The 22,456-nt window shown below is 41.0% G+C and overlaps 1 protein-coding gene across 3 annotated transcripts in view; it reads right to left on the bottom strand.

Annotated features, from left to right (window-relative positions):
* Positions 1 to 10,260: 10,260 nt before the first annotated feature.
* LOC137627098 (uncharacterized) overlaps positions 10,261 to 22,456 on the bottom strand; it is a 66,825-nt gene continuing 54,629 nt past the window's right edge. For all 3 annotated transcript variants that reach the window (XM_068358124.1, XM_068358132.1, XM_068358118.1), the window contains exon 2: positions 10,261 to 12,689. In XM_068358124.1, coding sequence (XP_068214225.1) covers positions 10,850 to 12,688 — 1,839 coding nt within the window. In that variant the 5' untranslated portion in view covers position 12,689 and the 3' untranslated portion in view covers positions 10,261 to 10,849. The remainder of the gene's footprint in view (positions 12,690 to 22,456) is intronic.

The following is a 22,456-nucleotide window of genomic DNA, read 5'->3' as shown; positions in this document are numbered from 1 at the left end:
GATACCACTTTCAGAAATGTTCAGTGACTTCTTAACCCTGATAGATAGGTCATTTATATGGGGACCAAATGTCATTTTCTTGTCGAAAATGACTCCAAGAAACTTGACACTATCCTCATATGGCAAAATGCAATCATTCAAGAAAAGGGTGGGGATCTCTTCCCTTTTACGAGTACGAGTAAAGCGAATGGCTTTGGTCTTCTGAGGAGAAAACATGAATCCACGAGAATTTGCCCATGCGGAAGCAGCATTTATTGCAATTTGAAGATTTTGGCATGCTTGTAGTGCAGATGATCCACTACAATAAATTGCAAAGTCATCGACAAATAGTGATCCTTGTATGCCAGGAGGTATGTGACTAATGAGACTATTAATAGCAACAGCAAACAAGGTCACACTCAATACGCTGCCTTGGGGAACACCTTCTTCTTGCTTGTAGGATGAAGATAGTTCTGACCCTACTCTCACTTTAATTGAGCGGTTTGATAAAAATTCTTCAATAAAAGAGAACATATGTCCTCCTATACCCCACGAGGCCAATTGCTTTAAAATACCACCCCTCCAGGTGGTGTCATATGCCTTTTCGAGGTAAAAAAAAGACACCCACCACCTGGTTTTGGTTAGAAAAAGCATTTGAAATTTCCCTTGATAACATCAGCAAAGGGTCTAGAGTACTTCGGTTCTTCCTAAAACCAAACTGCCTGTTAGATAAAAGATTTTTTGATTCTAGATACCACACAAGTCTGTTGTTGATCAGTCTCTCAAATAGTTTGCATATGCAACTGGTCAAGGATATGGGCCTATAACTAGATGGCAGTTCTGGGTCTTTACCAGACTTGTGGCCTGTAATCACAATTGAAGTATGCCAGGAATCAGGAGATGTATGGGAAGCCCATAGACCATTAAAGGTTTCTAATAAAAATTCCTTGGTATCCACTGGAAGATGTGATATCATTTCATACCAGATGCCATCCTCACCTGGGGCAGTTAAAGAAGAGCTAGAGATAGCATTTTGCATCTCCTCCATACTAAAAGGTAGGTTAAAAGCTTCAGTATTTGAAGAAGCAGGAGGAACAACAGACGTTGATGCTCTAATTTGTTGAAATGCTGGGGAATAGTTGTCAGCACTTGATACATGGGCAAAGTGCTTAGCAAGAACCTCTGCTACACCTTTGGGGTCAGATATATATCTATTATTTTCCCTTAATATTGGTAGAGGCTTAGGGACGAATTTACCTTGAAGTTTTCTAATCTTGTCCCATATTTCCTTTGAAGGAGTTTTGGTATTAATATTAGATATATATTTCTTCCAAGATACTCTCTTTGCTTTTTTAAAAGTTCTTTTTTGTTTGGCACAGGCTCTGAGGTACGCTATTCTATCTGCTACATAGTTTGTTCTTAAGTATCTTCTGAAGCTAGTTCGGGTCACTTTTCTTGCGTTGGCACATTCTTTACTCCACCAAGGAACTACAGAGCGATGAGGTAAACCGCATGTTTTAGGTATAAACTTGCTAGCATTATCATCAATAATACTTTCAAGATGTTGATAGGCATGCACTGGAGATGTAAATTCATCATACTCTTTATCGGTGTGTGAACAGTTTTCATAAGCTGCCCAGTCTGCCTCATCTATCTTCCATTTTGGTGGACACTGAGAAGGAAGATTATGGACATAATTTAACATTATTGGCCAATGGTCACTGCCATGTGGGTGTTCATTTACTGACCAAAGGTAGTCCAATCGAATGGATGAGGAACAGATTGACAAATCAATGGCTGATGTAGAGTTGTGGAATACATCATACCTAGTTGGAGAACCATCATTCATTAGTATTACATCATTGTTGTCGATTAATTCTTCAACCCCATAAAGTATGCTTATTAAAATCACCCATTAAGATAAAAGGGGCAGGAAGCTGATTGATCAGGTCTTGGAGGTCAGAAAGTCTAAGCCTTCTTGGATTACCAGCATGATCTAAGAGGAAAAGTTCTAAAGATGGTTCAATATATAGCGAGCATGAAGTAATTTTTTTTCCGATATGAGTTCTAACTGCACATGCCTGTAGTGGTGTATTGAGTAGGATTGTTTCAAATTTTACAGATTTGTGAATAATAAAACCTGTACCACTTGAGCTCTTGCAGCTTGCAAAGGAGGGGATCTACAAAAATGATAATTGAGTCCAGGATTAAATGGTTTGTCACTGATCTTGGTTTCCTGTAGACAAATTACCTTCGTGTCTGAGTCCCTGGTTAAAGTTTTTATTTGCTCAATGCTAGTACTTATACCTCTGCAATTCCACTGGATAATAGACATTATCTTTTGTTATTATTTTTCTTTGTCTCATTTGTCTTTTGGGACTTTTCAGATGAAGCCATGTAAGGCCTGGAGATGGAAGGCTTTACTAGGCCACCACTCTTCTTTTCTTTCTTTCTAGGATCTTTATAAGAGTCAACCTTAGGATCATGAGCAGTAGGGCACTTACCTGACTTAGATGAAGGTGAGGATGATGGGGACCTTTTCCTCTTTGGAAGATCTTGTTTTCCAATCTCCATCAAATCAGGTAGAGATTCTGCCTGAGACAATACATTTAAGGTGGTGGAAGCCACATTGGCTTCCTTGGAGGATTGTGCTAGAACTAAAACAGTTCGAGCACTTAACCCAGAAGGATGGGCTACTACCTCTAGGGGAGATGCTCCTATCGGTGACAATACTTTTGGTGTGTTGGAAACCATATTGACCTCTTTGGAGGTTTGTGCTCTGGCTTTTATAGGCTGAGCACTTGACCCAGATGGCAGGGCTACTACCACTAAGGGAGATGCACCTGATGGGCCAGGTGCTGCCACTGGTCCCCCTGTGGTAGTAAGGGGTAGTGGATTATAATCTTTTGGTGGCATCTTAACCGTGCGAGCAAAATTAAGTTGCCGATTGAGTAAATGCTTTGCATAACCTACACTTATATGTTCAGCATTTGCTTTCAAGATTGCAGCTTCTTCTTTCTTGTATTCTCTACATCTTTTATCATTTGATTTATGATGATCTTTACAGTTTGCACAGGTTGTATCTCTGTTGCATTGGTCATGTTCTAACAAAGAACAGTTAATACAGATCTTCGTATTATTGCAGTACCGGGAAGGGTGACCGTACTTGAAACAATTAAAGCATTGTAAAGGCCTAGGTTTATATTCTCGAACACGTACTCTTTCATTCTCAATAATTATATGATCTGGTATAACAGGGGTTTCAAATGTTAAAACTACCATGCTTGTTTGAGGGATCTTACTTACTTTCCAAACATTAGCAGGGCACATGTCCAGAATTTCTGGTTCTGAAAATTCATATAGATCTTTATCAAAAACTACTCCTTTACCATAGCTGAAGCTCATATGTGGTTTAATATTCTTAATAGGATCAATTTCTGCAATATTCATGCCACAAAGCATGTGAGCTTGAGTATCTGATTTTGCATTAATCAAAACAGATTGCTTACCGCATCTACTAATATCCTTACTTTTAATTAACCCAACTTTTTTTTTGTATAAATTTACTAATCTTATAATAGTTATAATTATCTATCTTCCCAGATGCAATTATCCATGTTGGGGGCTTAGGGGTTCTTACTTCTGGAAGTCTATGCTCTATTTCTTTTTCCATCCATTCTTCTGGTTTATATACCTCTAGGTGTCTTGGTGCTTTATCACATAGAGCCCCAGAAATCAAACAATTGTCAATTTTTATGCTCTCTAAATTTTTATTTGCTTCTAAAGCAATCTCAAAACTTGAAAATGATACCCAAGCTTCCCAAAAGCCTTTACTACCATTAAGCTCCATTAAAATTTCTTTGATTGCCCCAAATCTACAGGCGGCTTCATGAATTACGTCATAGCTACAACCAATTGGTATGTTTTTTAAGTGGAGAATTTTCAGATTTTTTGTTGGATCTGGTAATGAGCCAGAACCAGAGAGTAAAGTATTACTGTCATTACAAGAATCATTTTCCACCAGTGCCGATAAATTGTCTTTAACAGCACAGGTCAGAGAAGTATTGTTGGAGGAATCCTTTTTATTGCCGAGGTTGTCAACAGAGCTTTCCCTATTTAAACAAGCAGAAGTCGTCAACGGTGTCTGGGGTTCCCCATTTGATCCAGGGGTACGGGGAATATTAAGTATACTCATTAATTATTTTTTGGGGGGGAGGGAAGGGGTCATAATAACAATGAAAAAAAAAGCATGGAAAAAAATAAAGTTTAAGGGAGAGAAAAAATTAAGACTTTCTGAAATTCCAAAGAAGACACCGTTAGCCTTTCCTGGAATTAATTTCTCCACCAATGACACCTGTGAAAGCTGCTTACCAAATGTCCACTCCCTACCCTACCACAAAGGGATGGTACCAATATGATTAGAGTGGCTCAAGTGTATGCCAAACCCGCTTGATGGGACTGACAGCATTTCAAGAATACAATCATCCCCACTCTAATCATAGTGGCAGGCAAACCGGACAGAATGTCGAGAGTCCTATCTCTATGAAATCGCCAACCCCTGGAATCCAAAGGCCAAATTTCCTACGAGATAGTTCCGCGTGCCAGTATGGGAATACTGACACTCCTAGGTGTCCAAACATTTTCGGGCAGTTGGCAAGACCACCACAGCTCCCACAATTGATTTTGAAATAAAAACCGATCCTGGATACAATGTCCCCTCTAAAAAACCTGGACAGTGAAATGGGTAAGAGAGTTTTGACAGCAAGGTTGGAGACAGCTGATAATTATGAAGGAGGAATAAGCAATACGAAGTAATAGAAAAAGAATGAGAGAAATTTAGAGTCAAACTGAGGAAAACAAATTTACCCAGTTCGAGAGCCCTCTTGCCAGTCACAAGCCTTCAGCACGGGAATGATATGCCGTGCTGAAGCCCAATGACTTCATCAAGGCATTCTCTCGTTAAGAGGGAGCAGTATGCATGCGAGTGATACTGTATGGCTAAACAATATGGCCGGAATAGGCCTATGATCTCAAGGATCATCAAGCTGAAGGCAGCCATTAAAGCAAATAACCATCGAAGGGGATCACCATTATTACAAGACATCTTAGCAATACCCTGGAAGAGATAGAACGCCTTTTGTTGATAGGGATAAAGGACAAAGAGTTTGTTGGCAACGATTATTTGTGAGAAGGGCCAGCGTGATGAACAGAAAGAAAGAAAAAAGTGAAGCAAAGAAAACCATGATAGCATTAACAATCTCTTTTAAATAAGACTTCTCTCTTTTTCTGTTTCTCTCTAAACATAGCATTAACATGTTCTTTAAATAAAATCTCTCTCTCTCTCTCTCTCTCGTTCTTCTTCGCTGTTATAGTGTTAGATACGTCAATTATTTTTTTTCCGAGAGAGAGAGAGAGAGAGAGAGAGAGAGAAAGAGAGAGAGAGAGAGAGAGAGAGAGATTAAACAAAAATGTGTTTAGAGTACATATGATTTTTAACAGCGTCAACGAGTTGAAAAACAATTGAATGTAACTAAGAAAGTAATAACAGCTAATCTGAATTCCTTTATTAACTAAAACAAATATTGATACAAACACACTCGTGTACGTATGCACAAACACACACACAGGTGCAAAAATTGCTATGCAGTAAGAGAGACAGTCGGGGAGGAGGTAGAGATGGTGACTGCGATAACATACCGTAACTCGTCACTGAAAGTGATGAAAATAAAAAATCAAAAGAAAAAAAATGTAAAAAATATGAAATATAAAAATAAAAGAAAAAATAAATAACCCAAGTTAGATTAAAATTTCCGTAGTGTAAGTTACGGTATGTTATCGCAGTCACCATCTCTACCTCCTCGCGCGTGTGTGTGTGTGTTTGCGCATACGCACACGAGTGTGTTTGTATAAATATTTGTTTTAGTTAATAAAGGAATTCAGATTCGCTGATATTGTTTTTTTAGTTAAAATTAACAGTCTTTCAACTCATTAATGCTGTTAAAAATCATATGTACACAAAACATTTTTGTTTAATCTCTCTCAGAAAAAGTTAATAGACGTCTCTAACACTAACAGTGAAGAAGAACAAGAGAGAGAGAGAGAGAGAGAGAGAGAGAGAGAGAGAGAGAGAGAGAGAGAGAGAGAGAGAGAGAGAGAGAGAGAGAGAGAGTATTTATTTAAAGAACATGTCTACCTTCTCGCCGATCGTCCGTCTCCTCCTAGCGTAGCAAATCCTACACCTGCGTTGGCCTGTCTCTAAGGTAAAGTGGCAATAAAACACATTTTTTATTTATTATTTCTTTATAATTATCTTTTTTACATGCTTCTTTCATATTATGCAGTTATGTTATTGTTATGTGTAATTATGTGTAGCCATTTATTAAGGATTTATTATGGGTTTTTAGGCTGAGGAACGAATTAAATGAATTACCATGTATTCTTATGGGAAAATTCGTTTCTACATCCGAACATTTTCTACATCCGAAGTTGGTTGTGGAACAAATTAAATTCGTATGTAGAGGTACCACTGTAGCTCTAGTGCCGGTGTACGAAGTACATAGGGCAGTTAATGGTAATCAGTACAGGTTTTAAGAAGAGCGGTTATCTTTTACCTTCTCTTCAATCTAGAGTGGCATTTCTTGACTTCATTCCTTCAAGAAAGAAATACGATTCCTGTACAGTACTTGTTTCAGGTATAATCCCATTGTCAGACTACATTCGTTTTGCTAACTATCTCTTGTAGTCATTTATTAGAAATAAATGTCTATTTGAATGTAGTGCGTCCATCTTCGCCAGACAATTGTATCTATACATGCCAGACTTTTTATTTGCTCAGAATGCATCCTTCACATATTTGTATGCATCTAAGGTTAGACATAAGAGACACTGATGTCTTTTTGGCCAAATATACAACTTGAGACTATTTGTATATTCAGTGGGTACTTAAGTTTGGTCATACTATTTATGTTAACCTTGAAATCCCTTTTCAACTGTCTAGATGACTCTTCCCTGTAGGAGGCAGGAAGCACTAACATTGTTTATGATTAGTGATGATGACATATAACGGTATTGTCACAAGTCTCATATGGTCAGTATGACCATTGAAAAGGTTGATATAAGGTTTAGGCACTGATGGAAAATCCACAGATACATTAATGCTCTGGTATGCTTCCATCAGCACGACATGGCTTGAGCCCAAAAACGGATTTTGAGCGAAGCGAAAAATCTATTTTTGGGTGAGATAGCCATGTCGTCCTGATGGACCCACCCATCTCTTCCGTAGAAGAGATCTTCAGTTTCAATCCCGTAGTACTGTATCTGTAACAGCCTATGCTCAATGCTACAAGGAATGGCCACTATCGTAGGAATGGCACTGCTGTACTATCGATAGTAGTAGGGAACGGGGATGGCCCTTGAAGGGCCCCCCCTTTTATTTTTGCCACACCTCCTCGAACGTAAACTCTATCTGGGGTGCAGATTGCTATGAGGTGTGCCATTACGACCTTACGCGATATCCCTTCTTAGAATTTTAAGGAATATTCGCTCCAGGAGTTAGAATTCTGGGTACCTTCGGTAAATTCTCTGGGATATATCACTGTAGTCACATATAACCTAGGAAGCTACTAATGAAGGAACTTCCATCAGCACAACATGGCTATCTCACCCAAAAATAGATTTTTCGCTTCGCTCAAAATTCGTTATGTAAACAACCCTTATCACTTAAGGGTTTCCAATAAAAGATGATTAGTCACATTTTACAATTGGAACATCTATATATATTATACGAAAAAATTTAGTATTCCAAAGACAAACAAGTAAACAACGATACAAAGAATCGTGAGACTATATCGATTGTCATGAATACTACGTCGTGTAAAATTAACTGAACGCTAATTTTCTTGAATCTTTGCAAAAAGATTAGCTTAAAGAAAAAAATACTAAAAGGACAAATATTATTGTAAAATAACATATTCCTTTTTATCTCATACAACTTAAATACTTTGGTTTTTAAGAAGAATTTACTTTTCATAAATAACAATACAAAGAAAATTGTAATACTGTAACGATTGACTGAGAACTGCGTAGCGTAAATAAAACTAAACGCTAGTTAGGTAATTCTTTGAAAAAAATCGAAGATTATCCAAAGAAAGTATACTAAAAGGAAAAAAATTTCCTTAAAATAACATAATCCTTTTATCTTGTAAAACTTAATACTTAGTAAGAAAGTATTCACTTATCATTCTTTATAGAAAAAGAAAGAAAATGCAAGTCATACACTAGCTTATGTCATATGACTGTGACGTCATAGAGAAGGCGGGGTGTTTACCTACCGCCACAAAGTTCTTGTTAGTTTAAATTAGATTGAGAAACTTCTAATCCTACCTTTTAAGCTATAACATAGTGATCAAATACCAAACAAAAACAAAATAAACAAATGCCAGAAACCATATTTAGGAGTACATCACCAAGATAACTGCTAAAATCCAGGTTATTCACGAGTGAATAACAAACGATGTTGCCAGCAATCGCGGCAGGGAAGATCTGGTGATGTATGGAATGGTTCGGCCTATCTCCTGTGAGGGCGCTAGTGTACACCTGGCAACTCTATCTGCAATTGCAGCGAGTTTTTGAATTTCTGCCGGACATCAGGGACTAAAGCTATTGTTATATAACCAGCGGGTAAGTCTAATGTTTAAAAATACAAATTACCTCCGAATTTGTCATGTTGTGTACCTGCTTAGGCTTATGGCCAAAATATCAACCATATGTAACAGCATATGCTGGGGTATATAGAAGTCACTGTAATGGTACCTCCCAAGGAGTTGAACGGCATAGGGATATTCATGTATTTAATAAGAAAATTAACATTTTTACCACTATTTACAATAAATCTTAACCAAACAGAAGTAATCCAATATAATGTTAAGTTTTTTAATAGCCTGACTCGTAATGGTAATAAAAGCCTGAATGTAAGAAATTATCACAATAAACTAAACGCGTGATGAACTACAGGCCTAACTTGTAAGTGAACGAAAACTCACTCTTATCTGGAATGAACAAGAGATAGAAGCTACTAGTTGTGCTGATCGCGCATCAATAAATCTAAAGAGCATCTAGGATATGAAATAAAATTTACAAAATTAAAAGATATCGTTTTAAAAATGCATGCTTTAGAGAGAGATGGGATCTTCTACACCTTGTAATCTACTGTAGATGTCATACCAAGCGGAAACGAAAGTTGCATTACTCTTACTTAAATTTATCCCTCTCTTTCCTTCAATTGTACCCCACCTCCAACACCGTAGGGTTGGCAATAGGAACACCATGGCAGATTCATAACAATAAAAAGAATTTTAAAAAAAATTTCTTATCTATATACTCATGTTCATAAACATGCCATCGTCCCCCCACACACTGACTCATGGTATCAAGAGGAAGGATAATGTTGATTTAAAAAATAAAGAATAGATTGATTGCTGGCCTTTTCACCATTTATTGCCAGAAGGTTCCATTCCCTTTTTAAGGGCATGTAATTATTGAAGCGAAAGAAAATGCAAAAATTTTACAGGCAAATGTCGATTAAACTGGGCTTTACAAGGAGCAATATGAACATCAGGTGGGTGAGTATAAAAATAAGATATTCTATTATCAAAATACATCTTTGCTCAACCCTAACATTCACAGGTGTAAAAAGCAGCTAATGGGCAGCAGAATGGGTCAGGCCATTGCATGCAAATTGAATATTGAACATACATATGATCAGAGCCTACAATACCTCTCTGCAATGGCTATTAATGACTCGGCGGGTGGACATGTTTATCCCAAAGTACAATAACCCCATTCAAGCATAGCTTTGTTTTGAATATGTATATTGCCTGGCCCTTCAGACCAGACACAGTAAGGTTACGTTGTTAATGATGTATAAAAAGATCTGGAAGGGAATTGAACTTACTTTTACTTTACTTCTCCCATTTAAACTCATCAAGGTTATTTAGCCCTTTGTCCTATGTATCTTACCTTATGACAGCAGTGGCAAATGTATACAAATAAAGACTTTGCATTGTTGACTGCAAACTTGACCTATGGTTTGTAATATAAACATACCTTTTGCTATATGGATTTCCCGTAACCCGTAACAGTCCTCATAAAATAACCAAATATATCGGGTAGCTCAATATCTTGAATCATAATCTGGGAAACATGAAAGTAAGGAAAAGGGCTTTCATCTTTTGATGAAAAATAATGACTATTTGGAGGGTAAGAATTTACAGGAATAAACCATTACATTAAGTAGTTTTATTTACTGTCATTAACTAAAAACACCTTGCATTTCATAATGCAGTACAGTACTACTATTCTAATTAGGTAATAAATACTTTTAGTCTACACTACTACATAAATTTCTTTAAATCAATGTTAGGCTTATATCAATACAATAATAATGGATGTTCAGTTCAAAAATGGATTCAGGAAAAGTTCTTCACAGTGTATATGATGAATAAAGAATCCAAATACAGTATTTTGCTACTCGCAACCGATTTTCTAAAACCAACAAAACGGACCAGTAAATAATATCACTTTACAAATCTTTTAAGACACAGGACAACAAATGCTTATTATTGTTTACAAACCACAAACTACACCTAATACTTGTGCACTGTCTCTACCCTAAGAATTCAAACTTACATATGTTCTGTAAGATAATTATCCAACAAGTACAGTATATGAAAAATGTTTCTAACTACAGTAAAAACCTTAACAAAACCTGGTATTCATGAATTACATTTCAAGGTATTACTAGGCTACAGTGATAGCACAATACACCAATGCATTACCAATCATTCAGAAAAAGACAACTTAGCACAGCACACTATGTGCGTGCAGCACGCTCTGTTTCAATTAAACATTCTCTGACCAATATACGAGCATGAACAATACCCCGCTTTAAACGCTCAGCACTGCTTTTACTTCCAGCATATGTTGGACGAATGTCTTTACCCATTTCTTCAATAACTGCTAATAACTGTTGATATTTAGACATTCCATGAGCACTTGAAGTGGTACTGGTTGTGTTTAATCCTGCAGTAGCTGGACTAAGCAAAGAAGCATCTAAATCAGAAGGCTGCAAACGAGCTAAAGCTTCAGCTTCAAGTTTTCGAAGTTCTGCCAAATCAGCTTTTGATAACCCAGCTGCAGCAGCTGTGGCCTGCATTTGTTGAGCTTCTAACTTTGTAAGTTGAGCTAAAGCAGCAGAATCTAATTTTGTTAACAAGTGTGGATCCAATTTCACTAGTTGTGCTAAAGTATTTACATCTAATTTTGAAAGGGTGTGAGAATCTAGTTTTGCTAACTGGGCTAGCTGTGGGTCAATCTTAGCCATTGAATGAGGATCAAGTTTTGAAAGTTGTGAAAGAGATCCAGGGTCCATTTTAGAATGTGCTTCTAATTTTGACATCTGTGATAATGCAGCTTGATCCAACTTTGCTTGAGCTTCCAGTTTTGAGAGTTGAGCCAAACTGTTTGCATCCATTTTAGGCAAGTTGTGATGATCAAGTTTCATCATGTGACTCATTGGATTATTGTCTTTTTTCGATAAATTGTGAGGGTCCATTTTTGACAACTGTGCTAAAGCAGCACTATTCATTTTGTTCATTGCTTGCTGATCTAACTTTGAAAGCTGATTCAACATTGCTGCATCCATCTTGGATAATGAGTGTGGATCCAATTTTGAAAGCTGGGCCAAAGTAGCTTGGTCCATTTTTGATAGAGAATGTGGATCCATCTTAGAAAGTTGTGCCATTGCTACAGCATCCATTGATGCAAGTTGAGCCAAGGTGGCTGAATCAACTTTAGAAAGGGTATGTGCATCCAGCTTGGCTAACTGGGCAAGTGTATTTGGATCAAGCTTGGAGAGTAAATGAGGATCCATTTTTGAAAGTTGGTTAAGGGTTGCTGAATCCATTTTGCTTAGAGCTGCTCTTGCTTGGGCCTGCAATTGGGCATCATGACGTGCAAGTTGAGCAAGCATAGCATGATCTAGTTTGGAGAGAGTATGAGGGTCCAACTTTGCTAATTGAGCTAATGTAGTCTGATCCATTTTAGCTAACATCATTGGATCAAGCTTAGCTAACTGTGTAAGTGAGGCTGGATCAACTTTTGATAGTGTGTGAGGATCAAGTTTAAAGAGCTGAGCCAACATAGCTTGATCAGCTTTACTCATTGACATAGAAGCCACAGCTGCTGAAGCATCAGCTTTCACAAGCTGAGCTAAAGTATTATGATCAAGCTTTGCCAATGTAGGAGCATCTAATTTAGAAAGCTGAGCTAAAGTTGTCTGATCAAGTTTTGCCAACAGATTTGGATCCAACTTTGTCAATGCATTAGCTAAACTTGCCTCCTGTAATTTAGCTAGATAAGCAGCATCTGATTTGCTTAAATGCTGCGATGGATGCCCTCCACTATGAGAATGAGAAGTATGCGAAGAGCCATGAGAGGAGTGTGCTGTTGAGTATGAATGGGAGGACTCAGACTTGCTGCTTGCAGAACTACTTGTCATCATCTTCACATCCAAGTCAGGGCGAAGCTGCTTTGTTAATGCAACTGGATCCAAGGTAACGCCCATTTTGGCTAACATAGCAAAGTCTATGTCAGGCCGAAGTTTTGCCAAAGCTTCCATGGCAGCGGTTTGAGATGCACTTCCTTTATCCATTCTGAAATATTAGAAAATTACTGTATATATCCTGAAACAAACAATATAAAAGATTTTAAAGGTAATATGATATTTTAATTCTAAAATAAATTTTTGAATATACTTACCCGGTGAATATATAATAGCTGCAACTCTGCGGCTCGACAGACAACATACTCAAAAAACTCGCGAGCGATCGCTATGCAGGTTGCGGGTGTGCCCACCAACGCCAACTGTCGGCCAGATACCACTCTTGTATGTAAACAAAACCTTCAATTCTTCTCGTCCCGCTGCGTCTCTATTGGGGAGGAAGGGAGGGTCATTTAATTTATATATTCACCGGGTAAGTATATTCAAAAATTTATTTTATAATTAAAATATCATTTTTAAATATTTAACTTAGCCGGTGAATATATAATAGCTGATTCACACCCAAGGAGGTGGGTAGAGACCAGAGTTAATTATGTTTACAGCGTATGAGCTAAGAGTTTTTTCATTTTGACAGTTATCAATATAACAAAACCAAAATAAATAGGTACCTGGTAAGGAAGTTGACTTAGACGATTACTCTGCCTTGTAAGTCTGTCTTCCTCACGGAGCCCAGCGATCCTCTTAGGATGCTGACAGACTCCCAGGAGCTGAAGTATCAAGGGCTGCAACCCATACAACAGGACCTCATCAAACCCCTAATCTGGGCGCTCTCAAGAAATGACTTTGACCACCCGCCAAATCAACCAGGATGCGAAAGGCTTCTTAGCCTTCCGAACAACCCATAAAAACAATATTAAAAACATTTCAAGAGACAGATTAAAAGGATATGGAATTAGGGAAGTGTAGTGGTTGAACCCTCACCCACTACTGCACTCGCTGCTACGAATGGACCCAGTGTGTAGCAGTCCTCGTAAAGAGTCTGGATATCTTTCAAGTAAAATGACGCGAACACTGACTTGCTTCTCCAAAAGGTCGCGTCCATGATACTTTGCAGAGATCTATTTTGCTTGAAGGCCACGGAAGTTGCTATAGCTCTAATCTCGTGCGTCTTAACCTTAAGCAAAGATCGGTCTTCCTCACTCAAGTGTGAATGAGCTTCTCGTATTAACAATCTGATAAAATATGACAAAGCATTCTTTGACATAGGTAAGGATGGTTTCTTAACCGAACACCATAACGCTTCAGATTTACCTCGTAAAGGCTTAGTACGAGCTAAATAGAACTTAAGAGCTCTAACGGGGCATAATACTCTCTCTAATTCGTTGCCTACGATCTCTTATAAGCTAGGAATATCAAAAGATTTAGGCCAAGGACGAGAAGGCAGTTCATTCTTGGCTAGGAAACCAAGTTGAAGAGAACAAGTGGCTTTTTCTGTCGAAAAACCGATGTTCTTGCTGAAGGCATGAAGCTCACTGACTCTTTTAGCCGAGGCCAAGCACACCAGGAAAAGAGTCTTAAGAGTGAGATCCTTCAGGGAGGCTGAATGTAAAGGCTCAAACCTGTCTGACATGAGGAATCTTAGGACCACGTCTAAATTCCATCCAGGTGTAGCCAAACGACGTTCCTTAGAGGTCTCAAAAGACTTAAGGAGATCTTGTAGATCTTTATTGTTGGAAAGATCTAAGCCTCTATGCCGGAAGACCGAAGCCAACATGCTCCTGTAGCCCTTGATCGTGGGAGCTGAAAGGGAGCGAACTCTTCTCAGGTATAAGAGAAAATCAGCGATTTGGGCTACAGAGGTACTGGACGAGGATACAGATACTGACTTGCACCAGTCTCGGAAGATTTCCCACTTCGATTGGTAAACTCTAATGGTAGAAGCTTTCCTCGCTCTTGCAATCGCACTGGCTGCCTCCTTCGAAAAGCCTCTAGCTCTCGAGAGTCTTTCGATAGTCTGAAGGCAGTCAGACGAAGAGCGTGGAGGCTTTGGTGTACCTTCTTTACGTGTGGCTGACGTAATAGGTCTACTCTTAGAGGAAGACTTCTTGGAAAGTCTACCAGCCATCGAAGTACCTCGGTGAACCATTCTCTCGCGGGCCAGATGGGAGCAACTAACGTCAACCTTGTCCCTTCGTGAGAGGCGAATTTCTTTAGTACCTTGTTGACAATCTTGAATGGTGGGAATGCGTATAGGTCTAGGTGAGACCAATCTAGGAGAAAGGCATCTATATGTATTGCTGCTGGGTCTGGGACTGGAGAGCAATAGATTGGAAGCCTCTTGGTCATCGAGGTTGCAAAGAGGTCTATGATGGGTTGACCCCAAGTCACCCAAAGCCTCTTGCACACATCCTTGTGGAGGGTCCATTCGGTTGGAATTACCTGACCTTTCCGACTGAGACAATCTGCTAGAACGTTCAAGTCGCCCTGGATAAACCTCGTTACCAGGGAGATGCCTCGATCTCTTGACCAGATGAGCAGGTCCCTTGCGATCTCGTACAGTGTCAGGGAGTGGGTACCTCCTTGTTTGGAAATGTACGCCAAGGCTGTGGTGTTGTCCGAGTTGACCTCCACCACTTTGTCTCGAAGGAGACTCTCGAAGCTTATCAAGGCCAGGTGAACTGCCAAAAGCTCCTTGCCGTTGATATGCATGCTCCTCTGACTTGAGGTCCACAGACCTGAACATTCCCGACCGTCCAGTGTCGCACCCCAACCCAAATCCGATGCGTCTGAGAAGAGAACGTGGTTTGGTTTCTGAACTGCTAGGGGAAGTCCCTCTCGTAGACTGATATTGTCTTTCCACCAATTCAGGCAAGTCTTTACTGTTTCGGAAATCGGGATCGAGACCGCCTCTAGCGTCTTGTCCTTTTTCCAGTGAAAAGCTAGATGGAATTGTAGAGGTCGGAGGTGTAGCCTTCCTAGCGAGACAAACTGCTCCAGGGATGATAGAGTTCCTACTAGACTCATCCAATTCCTGACTGAGCAACGTTCTCTCTTCAACATCCTTTGGATTACGAGCAGGGCTTGATCTATTCTGGGGGCCGACGGAAAAGCCCGAAAAACTGGACTGCGAATCTCCATCCCTAAATACAGAATAGTTTGGGATGGGATCAGCTGGGACTTTTCCAAGTTGACCAGAAGTCCCAATTCCTTGGTCAGATCTAAAGTCCGATTGAGATCCTTCAGACAGCGATGACTGGACGAGGCTCTGAGAAGCCAGTCGTCCAAATAAAGGGAGGCTCGGATACCCGATAAATGGAGAAATTTTGCCACATTCCTCATAAGCCTCGTAAACACGAGAGGAGCAGGACTTAGGCCAAAGCACAGGGCCCGAAACTGGTACACCACATTGTCGAACACAAATCTCAGAAAAGGTTGGGAATCTGAGTGAATGGGGATGTGGAAGTAAGCGTCTCTTAGGTCGAGAGAGACCATCCAGTCTCCCTTTCTGACCGCTGCTAAGACTGACTTCGTGGTCTCCATGGTGAACTTTGTCTTTGTGACAAAGACATTCAGAGCACTGACGTCTAGCACCGGTCTCCAACCTCCTGTCTTCTTCGGTACTAGGAAGAGACGGTTGTAAAACCCCGGTGATTGAAGGTCCGAGACTTTGACCACCGCTCCCTTCTCTAGCAAAAGAGACACTTCTAGTTTCAGGGCTTGTCTCTTTGCTTCCTCTCGGTACCTGGGAGAGAGATCGATGGGGGACGTCGCTAGAGGAGGTTTGCGTACAAATGGGATTTTGTACCCCTCTCTGAGCAACCTCACAGACTGTTGATCTGCGCCTCTCTTCTCCCAGGCTTGCCAGAAGTTCTTGAGTCTGGCACCTACTGCTGTCTGAAGCTGCGGGCAGTCAGACTCTGCCACGCGAGGACTTGGCTCCTTTCCTCTTTCCTCTCTTCCCTTCGGCACGAGTACTTCCCCTGCTGGGGGCTCTGCCACGAAAGGGCGGAATAAACCTGGACGCTGGAGTGTCTATCCTAGGTCTAGCAGACAAGGCAGACGAAGGGGTCCCTTTGCGAGCCGAGGACGCAACCAAGTCATGGGTGTCCTTCTGCACTAGAGACAACGCTATTTCCTTAACTAAAAGTTCAGGAAACAAGAACTTAGACAAAGGGGCAAAGAGTAGCTCAGATCGTTGACAGGGCGTCACTCCTGCTGACAGAAAAGAGCACAGAGACTCTCGTTTCTTTAGGACTCCTGACGTAAACGAGGAGGAGAGCTCATTGGATCCATCGCGGATGGCCTTATCCATGCAGGACATAATGAGTAAGGAGACATCTCTATCGGCTGATGAGATTTTCCTACTCAAGGCTCCCAAACACCAGTCAAGGAAGTTGAAAACTTCAAAAGCCCTAAAGATGCCTTTAAGTAGATGGTCAAGGTCTGAGGATGACCAACTAATCTTCGAGCGTCTCATGGCTAGGCGGCGGGGAGAGTCTACAAGACTTGAGAAGTCGCCCTGGGCAGAGGCAGGAACTCCCAAGCCGAGAACTTCTCCCGTGGCATACCAGACGCTCGATCTAGACGAGAGTTTAGATGGGGGGAAGGCAAAGGCCGTCTTCCCTAAACTTCTCTTGGTTTCCAACCAATCGCCTAACAGCCGTAAAGCTCTCTTGGATGAGCGAGAGAGAACGAGTTTTGTAAAGGCTGGCATGGCAGCAGGTAGGCCTAAAACAAACTCAGACGGCGGCGAACGAGGAGCCACAGAGACAAAGTGATCAGGAAACAATTCTTTAAAAATGAGCATGACTTTTTTAAAGTCCATAGATGGCGGAACTGCTCTAGGCTCATCAATATCTGAAGGATGATCCTCAGGCTGAGGGTCAGCAACGTCCTCATCCGAAAGTTCCTCATCTGACAACTGATGAGAAACAAGCAAAGGGGTTGGCAATGCTTGACACGCAGCGTCCGCCCGCACTGGTGCATAAGTGGCGGAGCAGGACGCAGCGTCCTGAAACTGCTGAACAGTCTGGGAACTGTCAACAACAACAGGTGCGTGAGGACGCACAGCGTCCACCCGAGACTGCTTAGACCGCCTGGGTTGTGCAGTCAAAACAACTCTAGGTTGCGGAGGTTGACGCACCGCGTCAAAACAAGTCAACTCTGATGGTTGGCGAACGTCCTGAACGTCACCAGGCGCATCAGCGAGTTGCCTAACGTCCACATGCGGCTGAAAATCCACACGAGACCGCATCGGGTGTGGTACAACCCCAACTGGTTGACGTGAGATGGCTACACCAACGTCAACAGGACGCACAACAGAACGCTTGGGTGGCTGAAGGCCAGGATCTCCATGAGATAAACGGCTAGGTTCAACGGAAACCTTCTCTGCGTTGTAGTCTTCCATAAGGGACGCAAGCTTAGACTGCATGTCCTGCAGTATAACCCATTTAGGGTCTACGGTAACGGGTGCGGTAACAGACGGGGTTAGCGCCTGAGATGGCACAACTTTGCCTTGCTTAGGCGGCGAGCAGTCATCCGATGACAGCAACGGGTCCGAACTGTCCCAATGACTACATCCAGGACGTTGGACCTGTCCTGAAGGGACCGACTTGCGTTTCAGAGGCCTAGAAACCTTGCTCCATGGTTTCTTGCGTGAAAAGCCTTCGGAAGACGAGGTAAAAATGGGCTCTCTCGTCTTATGGTAGGGGCGATCTTGACGAGATACGCCTGATACCATAGAGGGAACGTCTGTTCGCTGATCAAGGCCTCTCGAACCCATAAGTCGTACGACATTGCTTCTCCCCTGGGCTTGGGAGCTTGCGAGAGGTCCCGGACTAGGTGAACGACAGGCACGAACAGACGAACCCTCGGTCGCAACACTGTTCACAACACTTTGCGCACTAATCACTTTCCCACTTTCCGCCGTGGCACTATGGCACTTAAGTTCCTTCACGTCAGCCATGAGTTGATTACGGTCACTTGCTAACGCTTCAACTCTCCCCCAAGGCATGAATAGCACGTAACATGTCTTGCATAGACGGTTCCTGAGTGCTAGAAGGGGGGTTAGGAACAACCACTACAGGGGAAGGATTAGGTTCAGGGGCATGAGGAGAGGAAAAATCTACGGACCTAGATGAACTTCTCCTTACCCTATCTCTCTCTAGTCTGCGTGTATACTTATCATATTCGAGCCAATCGAATTCCGAAAGGCCCACGCATTCCTCACACCGATCTCCCAATTGACAGGTTTTACCCCGACAATTGGAACAAACAGTATGAGGGTCGAGAGAAGCCTTTGGAAGACGCCTATTACAGTCCCTAGCATTACACTTTCGAAATCTAGGTACTTGAGAAGGGTCAGCCATTTTGAATTAGTCAAAGAAAATTCCAAAAACAATCCAAGTCATCAACAAATAATCCGATTCAATAAAGAGTTCAAGAGTTTATGTTGAGGAAAAACACCTGTACTGCGAAAGCTCAAACCAAAATAAAGTACTTCACCAAATATGATGGGAAAACTCCAGGTTCTACAGCGAGTATAAATACGTCTTGTCGTCAACGTCGACAGAGAAGAATTGAAGGTTTTGTTTACATACAAGAGTGGTATCTGGCCGACAGTTGGCGCTGGTGGGCACACCCGCAACCTGCATAGCGATCGCTCGCGAGTTTTTTGAGTATGTTGTCTGTCGAGTCGCAGAGTTGCAGCTATTATATATTCACCGGCTAAGTTAAATATTTAAAATTGTATTTTTCTTAGCTATACAAACTTAAAGAGTACTTTAAAATACTGTAAGATCATGTATTCAACAGTGCTGGAACAGCCATAAAAACCCGAGCATTTTAACGAGGAGGTTTTTAGTGGAAGCTAGAATGGCCATTAGAATTGTTTAAAGAGCGGTTACATTAACTGCGGAGAGAGCAGACAAAAAGCAACCCCCCCCCTTTCATTGGGAGACTCGCTGCTTGGTGGATCGGAAGGCCCTCTTGGAAACGACTTGGACAGTTCTTTTTCTTCCCAGGAAATGTCAGTCAGCCTGCTCCCATACAGGAACAAAGGCAATGACTCCAGCAACCTCTTATCTGTTTTTTCATAAGGATAAGAAAACTGATAGGGCCTGGCCTGTCAAAGATGAATTGTACATGGTCAATTGGAGAAAACCCTCCCCCAAAGGGGAAATCAGCTTCAAATAATATACACGTATGATGATCAATGGGTTGGTATAAATTCCACCTTCATCTCCTTGTTAAGGAGGATGGGGGAGGTGGGGGGAGATATTTCTTTAGGATTAAAGTATAACTTACCAGGATCAAGTCAGATCCAGCCTGTAACATTTCGACCGCTTTGTCCCGAAGAGGGAGGCAAAAAAAAAAAATTAACAAAAAATTTTCTAAATAATTTTGATTTTTTCCTAGACATACAAACCTTAATCCTATAATAGGGAGAGACTTTCAGCGCAAGCTGGAGACTGTCGTTTGAATTGCTCAACGATTAATTAAGTGAGGGGTGTGGCCGAGAAGCCTCAGCCCCCACACAAGTCTGAAAGCTTTAATTTTGAGCTTTCGGCCGAGGATTGAGAAGGGGTGAGTTGAGAAGGGAAGTTAGGTTAAAAGACTCAGGTTTCAATTGCAAGAAAAAATAAAAATGACTTTAAAAAGCTGTGACTTGGTCCTACACAATATACAAACCATTGTCCTTTGATATTAAAAATTTTTAAAGTAATTTGTATTCTTCCTAGCTATAAAAAACCCAAGTCCTTTAGGGGGGAATATGTTTTCTGCACGAGCTGAACGGCCTCTAAATTGTTTAATGAGCCTTTAAGTAAAAACTGGGAGTGAGGGCGAGGAGCCCTGGCCCCCACAACAAAATCTCTTCACTTATGACCTTTTGGCTAAGGAGTAAAGTTTAATGTAAAGGACTCAGGTTTGTATAACTAGGAAAAATACAAATTACTTTAAAAATTTGTGATTTGTTCCTACGTGAAATATAAACAATCCTCCTTTAATTATGGAGAGACACTGCCTGGTGGGTCTGAAGTCCACTTAAAGCCAAACAGGTTGTTTCTTTTTCTACCCTGAAAATGTCAATCTACTTGGTACCATAAGGGAGCGAAGGAAATAACTTCAGTACCCTCCTATCTATCATTGGGATGAATAGGCTGATAGGGCCTGGCCTGTCCAAGAAGAATGGTATGTAGTCAAAGGACAGACTCATTCCCCGAAGGGGACAGAAGTCTGGAATAACATGATGATCAACGTGCTGATAGACTGCATATTACACCATCGTCTAGGGAGGATGGGGGAGAACTTTCCCAGGTTCTAAAGAATGGAGCTCAAAAGTATAGTTTACCAGCAGCATGAAGTAGGATCCATCGAGTAACGATTCGACCGCTTTGTCCCTAAGAGAGGGCCAAAAATTATGTAGGAGAACAGCCAATCATTCTGCTTTCATTCTAGACTTGCATCTATCTGTTACCATATGCAAGATGCTTACTATCCCGTATGAGGCCTGGGCTTGCTATACAACTACTTGAGCAGGGGCCACAAGATCAAGCGGAAAGGTGTCAAGGGACTTGGAGGTACTCCTGTACAGTGATGGCTGTGAAGGTGGTCTGGTGCATTTACACCCCAAACTTCAACACATGGCTGACTGCAAGATTCTTCTTGAAGGCAAGGGTGGAGGCAAGCCCTTACTTCGTGAGTTCTGATCTAGCTGGTAGCTCCACCCTGTTAATAGACGAGACAAATACATTAAGGAACAGCTCATGAAGTCTGAAAGAGAAAGCTTTCATGACACATTTTTCTTGGTTCTAAAAGCATTAAGAAAGTCACTGACACTCAGGTGTGAGGTGTTGTCTGCTTCAGATAGCACTGCAGAGCCCTCAAGGAACACAAAACCATCTTCTATCCAAACCACTCGACGCTACAAGTAAAGAGGGAATGATAAAGATGATTCCGAGTTTGGCCATGTACCCTGGCACCAAACTAAGGAGCACTTTCCAGCTTTTAGAGTGGGAACTAAGACAGAGAGACCATGTAACTCTTTATCAATACTAAGGTAGCAGAGACAATCTTGAGAGTCAGAACTTTGAACGAGGCCTTCTCAAAGGCTCGGACGGGTACAAGTGAGAGCTTTGAGAACAAGGGACATGTCCACCTCAGGGAGCTGAATTATCGAGATCAACAAGACTGTTCCTAGCTACGTGCACAGACAACTCCTATGAGAACATTTGTATAGGTCTGTATAGTTAGGCAAAATAAAAAATCGCTGTGCCTCCAAATTTGTAATTTGTTCCTACACAGATACAAACCCTTTGTTCTTTACTAGGGAGACTAATACTTTGGTGGGTGGAAGTCCAATATACAACTGGTTGGAAAACTTGAAATGCGGTACAGCTGAGCTCAATAGTGTGTGAGAGGAGTACCCTGACACCTTGTGGACCATTAGCCTGTCAATGCTGTAAAGTCTGACAGTGGAAATGAGTGGTGAATGAATGGAAATAATCAATGTGACTTGACCAATTAAGAGTAATGAGTGATATTTCACACCTCTAAACTTGGGCCCGCTTCACATGAGCAGTTTGAAACAGTGTGGATGATTTCCGCATGTTAAAGAGGGTCTTCACACTAGCTATTATTTTCCATGCGGTTCATCTGCATCAGGGAACAGAATACTAGCCTCTGGTGTTTGTTTGAGATGGAGGACGTGAAGAAGAAAATGGTCTTTGTATAAAACGGTTCTAAAAAGAAACAACTACGTAAAAGGTGGATCCACCCATTAATAGTAATCATTATTCTAATAATAATCAAAATCATCATTATACAGTACAGTAATAATAATAATCAATATTATTTCAGCAACAATCATTCTCATTTCTTTTAACATGACTAGTAGAGTTTATTATAATAAAAAACAAT

This window comes from Palaemon carinicauda, chromosome 2 (genome assembly GCF_036898095.1).
Source record: "Palaemon carinicauda isolate YSFRI2023 chromosome 2, ASM3689809v2, whole genome shotgun sequence".
In the NCBI taxonomy this organism is placed as follows: domain Eukaryota; kingdom Metazoa; phylum Arthropoda; class Malacostraca; order Decapoda; family Palaemonidae; genus Palaemon; species Palaemon carinicauda.
This window is presented reverse-complemented; position numbering and strand designations above follow the sequence as displayed.